The sequence below is a fragment of the Orbicella franksi genome, chromosome 10 (genome assembly GCF_964199315.1).
Source record: "Orbicella franksi chromosome 10, jaOrbFran1.1, whole genome shotgun sequence".
NCBI lineage: Eukaryota > Metazoa > Cnidaria > Anthozoa > Scleractinia > Merulinidae > Orbicella > Orbicella franksi.
Window position 1 is genome coordinate 18868046 of NC_138154.1, and position 10354 is coordinate 18878399.

Below are 10354 nucleotides of genomic sequence, written 5' to 3' on the forward strand. Positions count from 1 at the left end.
TAGTAATTTTTTTTTATTCTGATCTAGTTTCTTGGAGTGTCACTATACGGATTAGCTGCACAAACAACAGCAATTGCATCTGTTTACTTGCAAAACCACGCGTCAAGAAGGGCATTCAACCTGAAACGACGTGTTACCACAACAGTCGAATAAAGCAGTGTGTTTGTATTTTTACTGCTTGACTGTCAGACACCTTTAGAGAACGTAAATAATGCTTAGCCATAGGTGAATAAATAAAGAGAGAAAAAGGAGCCATTTTGCAGATGCGTTTATTTGAATGCCATGTTTTCCATTCAGTTCTTCATGCAATTTGCATGAAAAACTGGCGTCATAGGTAAAAATTTTTTTATTCGCTTGTGAAGGAGAACAAGGCAATATGAGAATTTGAAGAAATTGATGATTGTGAATCATTATGTATCGTGTGACTGGGTAGTGCATAGTATCTTTCCTAACTAGTTGCTTTTTGGGTGAGAAGGTGTGGGGACTCAATGTTTTCAATACTGAATTTTTGAAGCGTGAAAAATGACTACAAAGCGTTAGTTTCTGGGCTTGAAGGGTTTTTAAGTTTCTTAAGTTTGATGTTTTCACTTCAAATGAAAAGGTATGGGAATGCATATGGTTACCTGTTAAAGTGACAATCTCGAGGATAAACCATTAATTTTGCGTTTTGCCGAATATTGGATAATTACTGACCAGAGAATCAAATGTCTGCCGATGAAGAAAGTTCAGTACAAAGATTAAAAAAGGAAAACTGGTCACCCATTGCTAAATGGCTTCATTCTCTCCTTGCAGATATCCCCAATACAGAATCGTTTCTCTTTGTTTAGGTCACACTATATTACAGAAGCGGCCAGTAAAAGATACTCAATCGAAACCTATGTTTTATGAGATTTTGAAATGTGGATACCGTAGTGGACGCGAAAAATAAAAATAAAAATCACTTCGCTGACGGGATGCTAGTTTTTATGTCTAATCGTATCTGTAACAAAATTCTCGATCGTGATTGGTTCTCAACGCACCTATTTGTCACGAAATCGGCGCGAGATCACGTGGGTGTCCAATTAAAGTTATCCAATTACGAGAAGTTTCAATTGGATACCTGTAATTGGATACCCACGCAATTCGCACGTCAATTTACGGCGCACTTTATTGGCTTCCTTCTTAATGTTTCTTACAGTTCTTAAAGCTTACGAAAGTCGCTACTGGCGTTTTCGTTCAAGAGAAGTTCTCCAAAGGCTTTTAAATTTCGAAATTTGCTATAGACACGATTAGTTTGTAATTGGACCTCGTGTCGTACAATTTAGGGAGTGATCGCGCTCAAAGTTTCAAATCGGCTTTGCGCTTCGCGCTCGTCCGATTTTGAAATTACTCGCTCGATTCACCCTGTCCAATCACCATTACAAAACAGTAAAGATGACATTAGTAGCCAAGACAAATCAATGCGGCATTCTTCTGCTTGTGATTTTATTAAACCCAAGATTAGCAATCAAGTAAACCTTTACAACAGCGATCGACCAATTAATAGATCAGTTATGCGCACTGCACGTTCTGTGGCCAGTCGCATGCCTTGCTTTTCGGGTTGAATTTCAGTCCGGGCGCACAGCTTCTTATGTATTTCCGACCGCCATGGCACTGAATGAACTTGGTACAATCACTGGGGTCTGCATAAATCCCGTCACCAACGCTTGCACACGAGAAAGGACCTATAAATAAACAGATCAAAACAACCAAGAGAATATGAGGGGTAAGAGAGTTAAAGCCTTTTTCCCAAGATAATCCCTTACAAGCTGCTTTTTAACATAGTACCCAGTTATTCCGCTGATAATTTTACCATGGACGTTGTGTGGATGTTTTATTGAAGGATGGGGATGTGTGTAGCTGCTTAAGCTTTCCACGTCACGGGACTGGCTGTTTTTAGACCCTCCTGGGATTTCCGTAGCCACAACCACAGTTGCTCGACAAATAACTTGAGACGGATTACATTGGGATTTACGCCTTCTCTCGCATTAACTTGTAACATACTGCCAATGGTAAACAATCAAAAAACTGACTTCGACTGATTACCCGTCGACTAGAGTTGCATTAAAAAGTTAGTGAGAAAACTGGAGTCTTGAATTTTACCCCAGAACAGGGGTAATTATCTAGTCACTTAGCAATGGTCAGTGGAAGTCCGTAACAAACGTTTACAACCAGAGCGAATTTAAGTCTGTCATCTTTATCTTAAACACATGTGATGAATCACTGCTGCGGCACTCACCAGTCGGTGGGGGTGGTGCTTGGGTTGTCACTGGCAGGGGAGGTGCTTGGGTAGTAACTGGCGGATTAGGACCCTCGGTAGTGACTGGCGGAGGAGGAGCCTGGGTAGTAACTGGAGGTACAGTGTTGGTGAGACCACCGAGTTCTTTGAACGCGTACTCGGAGTACCGCTGACCATTGATGACATTGTTTTGGTCCCAGGACACGTCCCACAGCATTATTCCTCCGATGCCTGGCAGATTTTTCACTGCCTGCAGAAGACGTGTTTAACATTAATGAACTTAATATTCCATGCTATTTAATCCAATTCATTTTGCTTAAAGTAAGCTTCTAGATCAAATTTCGAAATTCTAGCAATAAATAAAGAAACCCTTTTGATGTCATAGGGATGGAGCTTGTTCAGGGGTACTCAAATACTTTACGTAATAATCATTTTTCTTTGGGTGTTATGAATATGTCCATCCTATACCGACCGCATACCTGGTATAATGTAGTCAGCTCAGCCGGTGGCCTGTAGAAGTGTGCTCCACTTGCTCCCTTTGTAGCCGCAGGCATCCCAATAAAAATCAACGGTCCATGTGGTTTCATTCTCTTTGAAAACGCCAGCCATTTATCCAAAGTTTCAGTGAACCAGTTGCCAGCGCCTGTGTGACAGTAGTTGTTGTAGAATTGTATGTAAAGATGGTCAACGTGTTGCCCAGCCTCCTCCAATCCTGGAAACAATATAATGTAAAGAAAGGTTACATGCTGAATCAAAGTACCTTTAACTTAAAAAAATGTTGCTATTTTTTAATAAGAGGTACACGTTCAGTAAATGAGCTTCTAGATAATATATGTTAAAGAGATTGAAGTGTAGTTTGCAAGTTAAGCACTGTTCTTGGCTATTTTGTTTCCACGCTAACAGTTTCACGTGTGCAGTTAGCTCCTTACCAGATCCAGGCTTCTCAGGTCCCATGTGATGATCGGGGTATGGACACTGGGGTGCGCCCGTGATCAGGTAGCCCTTTGACTGGTCATTATCCATGAGCGTGCGCAATTCAGTTATAAACTCGGGGTAGTATTTGTAGTCACCTCCCTCGATATCCAGGTCAATACCATCCATAACAGCACTAAAAATAAAATACAACAAATAAAGTCCATCACTCGGAGACTTGGGGACCCTCGAATAACACTAACAAGGTTTCTCGTTGGAAGTTACAACAACTGATTTGGGGGTGGGGATGGGAGTGGGTGGTCACTCACGTTCATTTACACACCTAAGAACTACGAGGGTCTGGATGGGATTAAACTGATAATTGAGAATTGGTCAAAATGTGAAATGTCAGCTGAGAATTGATGTGATGATTAACTGTCCCTTGACACCTTAAATCTGCATAGTGTATTGATAGCTCTGAAATGGGTTAAGAACTGACCCTAATATTTAACTGCTAAGAAAAAAATCCGGAAACCCCATCCAGTCCCTGAAGTACAGTAGCATTTAGGCTCACCAATGAGACAGAAGTTATAGTGTTCATTTCGGTAAAATGAGGTAATTCGAAGAAATGGGATGAGGGAAGATAAGACTAAGGATGTCTTTTTGCTCTATTAAGGGGAAGTGAAGGGAAGGTGAAGAAACGTTTCGGTGCTATATTGCTATATTTTTCAACTGAAGGGGGCGGGGTGGAGGAATGAAAGAGAAGCTTAAGATTTGAAGGCAACGCCCTTTACAATTGCCTCTGCTTCCACCTTGATGCACACCAAAAAAATCTGAACGTACCTCCCAAAAGGCCTTATTTTTTGATAGCCACTACCTCCCAGAAACAAGTCGAACAGTGTACGTGCAAATTCTCTGGCCTTGTCAGGATCGGGCAGAGTGCCATCCCCAGTCGCTCCACCAATAGACATCAAGACTCTTTTTCCTCTTTTCTGGCATTTTTTTATTCCTTTCTCGATCTCAGGGCATCGAAGTAGGAATGGATACTCCGGGGAAACTGGAGTCTCACAGTGGTAGGCGAAGTTGAGTGCAGGAACTTTGGAGTAGAATCAAATTAGCGAATCATCGGATATACATATCACGGGGAAATCTCTACCCACAGATTTCTTAATAAGAAGATGAAGAATGGTTTTTCAAACAATCCTGTGTTGCAGGGGATAAAAGGGTATGGGTTTCTATTGCAACACTACCATATTGCTTGTGCTACTGATTGATATCGTAAATCAGGAAGAGTTTTGATAGGTTCGTTTGATTGTTCGTGTCCTTTGTGATTAGCTGGAGTGATTACTTAGTGGTTTTGGTTTCACGACACTCAATAAGAAATCGTTCTTTCATCTTAACATAATTGCCATTTATCTGTTAATCGATAAACTTTGGGCGAAAATAACTTTTATGATAATGTGCATTTCGGCATATCTGTGGGGGGCGTTGTGTATTGCTTTAATTGTAGACTTGTAAGCATATAATATGTGATCATATGAATTTAAAGGATAAGCACAGCGGAAAGGAAAGCACACATGTATAAACTGACTAAGCGTAGCAATACGTACGGCCTTTATTCCTTGAATCAAAGAACACTATGACGAAGGACACGGCAAGAATGTCGTACTTCGTTGTCTGACACACTTCGAACAGCGGTTTCTCGTAGTTTGCCGGCCCATTAGCAGGTCCAGCTCCGTTTTGTCCCCAGTACCCCACCAACAGCTGACGACCGGAGTAGGTAGAACGTGGCACTACAGAAAAAAAATGAAACAAGTGTAGATGATATTGTAGCTATTAGCAGAATAAGCAGTGGTCTCTTACTGACGTAACGTAGCACGCTCAAACATTATTCCTAAGCAGCATGGCATATCTTCTTTGCGCCTTCCTAGTGTGACCAATCAGTGTATAGGCCCTTTGCAGGATCTGGTCACATGGTACGGAATAAATTATGCTGGGGCGCAAGTTACACAGTGGGACTTCCAAAACAAAGGAATTCGTACCAGTCCGCCCCGATTTTCCTTTGTTTTAGAAGTCCCACTGTGTAACTTGCGTCCCAGCATAATTTATTCCGTACCATATGACCGGATCCTGCGAAGGGCCTATTCGTGAGGGTTTGTGCTATTTTGTGGGTGGAGAATAAAAATCTAAACTCTTCGGGGAATTTAGCAAGTATTTTCAGTAAACGTCTGTTAAGTACAGTTTCTCATCAACGATATTTAGAAGCATCATGACCAATTTTTAAATGAAGCACAGTACTATATATAATCATTACATGTATTAAAGTACTGAAAACGTTACACAGGATAAAGTAGCAAAATGGAAAATGAAAACACGAATAATATGGTCACGGACGCGGTAGGCAAATAACTAAACTTAAAATTGATTTAAAAAAAAAAGCTATAACGCGTTCAAGGCATTCCATACCTCTTAAAGCCCAAGCTACTCCACATGTAAAAAGAAAAACCACGACAAGATGAAGAACAGAACCCATCTCTGCAGAGCGAGGCTACTTCAGTGGCGAGAAACTCCAAATAATCCAATTTATGGCAACGATGCCTGCCAGGAGTTATTGCCACATCTCGGAATGTCACTCAAAAAGAATAACTGAACAAACACAGCAGTAAGGTTTACTTCTAAACCCACCTGAAAAAGCGTTCATCTCTCAAGATTTCACAGAAACCTAACCTCTAACACCAAAAAAGGATGACATTTTCAAGAATGTACTAAATACGTGTTTGTAAACTTAACAAAACGTAAATAATGTGTGACGAAAGGTGGGAAGCCTGAATAAAGACACACAGATGGAAGCCGCATGAGAAGACATCCAGACAACAGGTGTCAAAACGAAACCTGACAGGCCGTTTTGGGGGACTCAGCTGTGTAACTGTTACAACGTTACGTGTGATAAAGGGGCGTGGTATCTAAAGTCGTAGCCAGTGGTTTTAATCTTCATGATATCTGTAGAAAAGAAAAGAATGAATCGCAACAACAAAAAGTAAACTTTTTGAGGACATCTTAATCAAACCAGGCGCGTTTCCAGGTAATCGCGTGTTTGAAGGGAGATTTTAGGGAAATGATGTTACCGAAATGATATATTGCATTTGTCCCGCATCAAAGTATCAGCTGGAGAGAGGGGTATTCTAAGTTTCTTCCTGTGTAGAAAACGGAAGGCTGAGGGAGGCGCATGAATCATTTTATGTAGAAGAGATAATGCGTGTTGTTGCTTGATCCAGAACTAAGACTCCCAAAATGCCCAAATTGCAATTCCTACACCACCTAATGGATATAACCACTGTTTCCCTCGTTTTTATACCTTCTGCTGTTTAAGATGATTTCATTTCAAATGAAGGAATCCTTAAAATGGTTTAAGACTTATTCCTCACCATGATTGAGTCTGCACAGAGCTTCTGATTTGTTTTTAGTTCGTCAAGATTGTAAGCAAAAGTATTAACCGAAGGGGATTTGAAACGCGTCAGTAAATCCTTTTGCCTCTAGTTTGACAGTGGTTGTTATAGAACTGAATATAAAGAGGGTCGACAAGTTATACCACCTCTTTGAAACCTACACAGAAGGAAGTTCATGATGTAGTTTGCGAAACAAAACGTTAAACGAGGATCAAAGGTAAAAAGGATCAAAGAAGAAAAAGAAGGAAAGGAGGGAGGGAAGGAACGAAGGAATGAATAATTGAAAAGAGACTGGAAACAAACGAGAGTAACCCGTCCCATGTCCTTGCGTTTCTGTTCTTAGAAGATGATCTGGATACGGACTGATGTTGAAGTTCTCCAGTTATCAGATACCTTTTCTCTCGGAACGGGTACATAGTTATGCCCATAGAGAGTCTGTAAAGCTATTATTTACCTCTACCACTCTCCTCAGGGCAAATATGGTCCCATATGGTGGACTTGAATAACAGAAATTATATTCCTTAACGAATTAACCTGCGAGGTTTTTTGCGCCCTTTCAGGATGAAGAGAAACCTTGGGAATGAGATCGTTTTACAATGCTGTTTTGTTTACGTTGTCTCACGAAAACCAAGGCCTGATACAAAATCCCTTTAGCTCGACCTAGAATGAATTTGATTGGTTAACTGAGAAATAGACCCGGCTAGAAGTAAAAGCAGGTACGTGTTTCGTGGAGAGTCCCGAGAATCCGAAGTGGCATTTTTGCCACTTGTTTTCGTCACACATACCAATTTAAGAACTATCACCCACAGACAAACTTTGATTAAAAATTCCGAAATGCGAAAAATCATCCGGTTATTCTGTGTTATTTTTTATTAAATTGTATTATGTTTAAATACTGCACGATGGTACATTAGCATTAGCACGTGAAAATACAAAACAAAGACGATGCTATAAAGAAAACAGGCTGATGATGATAATGATGACAATTGGATAATGATGATACTTGGAATGTATTACTATTTAGTATAAATCTACTAGCGTTCTATCACGAATGCCGTTCTCTGATTGGCTACGCTACTTACTATCTATTCTGTGATAGATAGTGAGTAGCGTAGTGGTGCGCCCTTGTTACCAAAATGAGGGCCACTTCTTGGCGTTTTCCGAGTGTCTGTGGAAGAGGATTTAGATTAAGTTCTGAACGACTAGTAGATTTATACTAAAACAATTAGATTATTCACTCTCGATTTCTATCGCGCGATAGTTGACGAGGGCACACACGCGATAGAAATCTCGAGCTCATAATCTAATTGTTTAATAAAGAAGCTTATCATATCAAGCGTTCAGCGCCACATTTGAACACTGGTTTAAAAGCCAGTAGGGAATTATGCCTATTCTCTTGATAGTATCGTCTTAATGCTAATGTACCATCTTGCAGTATTTAAATTTCTGCTACCTGTATATCACCTCAGTCTGAAGATGATATAGAGATATATCAAAATATTACGAGTACATCAACGATTCCTTGCATTTGTTGCCTGTATTATAGACGCAATGCATTTACTCGGTAACACATTTATTCTCTAAAAGTTTTCTTCATATAACTATGAGAGGGAAGGGACTTAACCAAGGTTTTATACAAGGAGGCTCTGCCCCATGGTCCAAATCCCATCTCTTTTGTATACTGTTCTTTTTTTTTTCAGAAAAGTTACCTGTTCATACATGTGGCTTCTAGCTTGAAACCCCTTTCACATATCTACAGTAGATCCCCTGCATCTCTTTTCATGGATGAATTTGCAATTAGTGTTTGAAATCCCTGCCTTTTTACCATACCTCGCGCCTGATTAAAAGTGCACCTTTAGTCAACTATAACAAAATAAAAAAGGTATTGCAGATTGTAATGTAGACAATAAAAATAACAATTATTTCTTTCTCAGAATTGGAAATCGCAGTATTTTATTCCTATCTTGGCAATTGTTTGTGTTAATTTCACTAACAATATGCAGAAATTTCAAAAGGATTGTTGACAGGTACAATTTATATTTATTTCAAGTTTGTTTCATTCCAAAAGCAAAAGCAAAATAGAACTCTGCATACAGCACCAGTCACCATGCCTGTTTGACATGGCTTGTGTTTGACATGATTGGACAGTAATCTCTCGCAAAAAGAAGTTCCTCGCTGCTAAAAGCGTTCTCACTTTCTAACTTTGTCTTGTATCAATTTTTTGACCTCACCGGCCGCGCTGTTGTGACCGATACATGACCCCAGTTATATTTACCTCTCTGATTTCATCTACGTGTGAGCAAAAGCCCCTAGGCAAAGTACTAAATATTTACAAAAGCGACACATATGAATCCAAAATGGCCGATCTAAACTTCAGAGGTCTTCCAGAAACTCGTAGCCAGGCTCTTCCTGATATCGAACCAAAATGTTCGACTTTCCAGTCCCTCCTAAAACCTGCCAAATATGGGCTGAAGACTCTTTGTCAAAAACAGTACTTAACAGGGGAGTAAGGAGAAAAATGTTTAATCCAGGTCTAATGAATAAATTAATTGGAATGGAGTGAGTGAGTGAGTGAGTGAGAGCCATCGGACTGCCTGTTAAAGCTTATGGATGACGTCATCCATGAACTTAAAAGCAAATATGGACGGAGGAAAAAGTTTCCTGATCGCAGGTTACTAACAGATGAGCATTAAAAAAGCCCTGAAGAGACCTCCTTCTGTTGAAAACGCTTTTTTGTTTCGCTCTTCGGACCCAAGTCGCATTTCCTTCCGGCTTTTAATTATGCGACCAGCGATCATTAAATACACACCTTAATTAATGTGAGAAAGTTAACAACTAGTAAAAACAACATATAATGACGTATTGAGGGAGTAATGTGTGTAATATCGTGAATAATATCATGGGTGGCAAATTACTCCTTAATTTTGGCGCATTAATTTGTGTTTTCACATGGGAAATTACAACATTGCCATGACGTTTGGCGCGAAACTTGTCGTTCAATGAACAAGTAAAAAACTAACGATTGTAAGCGTACAAGCGTGAAATTATTTCCTAATTTCACTCGTCACCACTTGATTACTCATGAAAATTTTCGTATTCAAGTAAACAACTTTTAATACCAAGAATAGTTGAAAATTTAACCGTATCAGGCGTTTTAGATCGACCTAAAAGTACACTTGTTTTGTGACCTACTGTGTTGTCATCGCGAAAAATTTTTTGATTGTTTGCAATTATTTACATTGAATACTGATTGTGAGATCCCAAGAAAACTGCTGTTAAAATCAATAGCTCTCTTGTGCTGAAGCTTGACGTAACACCTGCCGGACAGGAAGCTCTAAAGAAACCGTGGGTAGAATTCATTCGAGTTCGAAGATGTTTTCTTTTCCAGCGGTTTGTCAAAATTGTTTATATTAGGACCCCTGTTCTGTTTAGATGAAACATTTTTTCGATTCGAAAATAATATGTTGTTATTCTCATCTATTAGTGGTATTTGGAATCGAAATGGTATTCCATGAAACTATACACTGAAATGAATTACAATAGCATATCAATTAAGCTATAATATACTCAGAGCTAGCGGCTGGAATTAACATATTATTTTCAATTGGTTTTTCCATTGTTTTGTTTTGTTTTTCCTGCCGCTTTAATCACAACGATGAAGCAGTGTGTTCCTTCTGAATGAGGCGGCTTAACGCTGCAGGCAAACAGGAAAAGAGGATGAAGGAAGCAAACTTCTAAG

At 39.6% G+C, this 10354-nt stretch overlaps 1 protein-coding gene across 1 annotated transcript; it reads right to left on the reverse strand.

Annotated features, from left to right (window-relative positions):
* Nucleotides 1-1268: 1268 nt before the first annotated feature.
* LOC145500780 (uncharacterized) lies at nucleotides 1269-6444 on the reverse strand. Its single transcript, XM_081480320.1, has 7 exons — nucleotides 5636-6444; nucleotides 4780-4962; nucleotides 4013-4265; nucleotides 3187-3365; nucleotides 2737-2969; nucleotides 2258-2507; nucleotides 1269-1703 (listed from the first exon to the last, which is right to left on the reverse strand). Exons 1-7 carry the CDS (start codon nucleotides 5700-5702, stop codon nucleotides 1531-1533), a joined length of 1338 nt encoding a protein of 445 aa, XP_081336446.1. The 5' UTR covers nucleotides 5703-6444; the 3' UTR covers nucleotides 1269-1530.
* Between the last annotated feature and the right edge of the window lie 3910 nt (nucleotides 6445-10354).

What these genes read in the sequence shown, in the direction of transcription:
- LOC145500780 (XM_081480320.1), bottom strand. Translation starts at nt 5,702, where the DNA reads ATGGGTTCTGTTCTTCATCTTGTCGTGGTTTTTCTTTTTACATGTGGA. An exon ending in AAAATAAGGCCTTTTGGGAG is followed by an intron (nt 3,366 to 4,012) that starts GTACGTTCAGAT and finishes TTTTATTTTTAG; the next exon opens with TGCTGTTATGGATGGTATTG. An exon ending in AGCTGACTACATTATACCAG is followed by an intron (nt 2,508 to 2,736) that starts GTATGCGGTCGG and finishes CGTCTTCTGCAG; the next exon opens with GCAGTGAAAAATCTGCCAGG.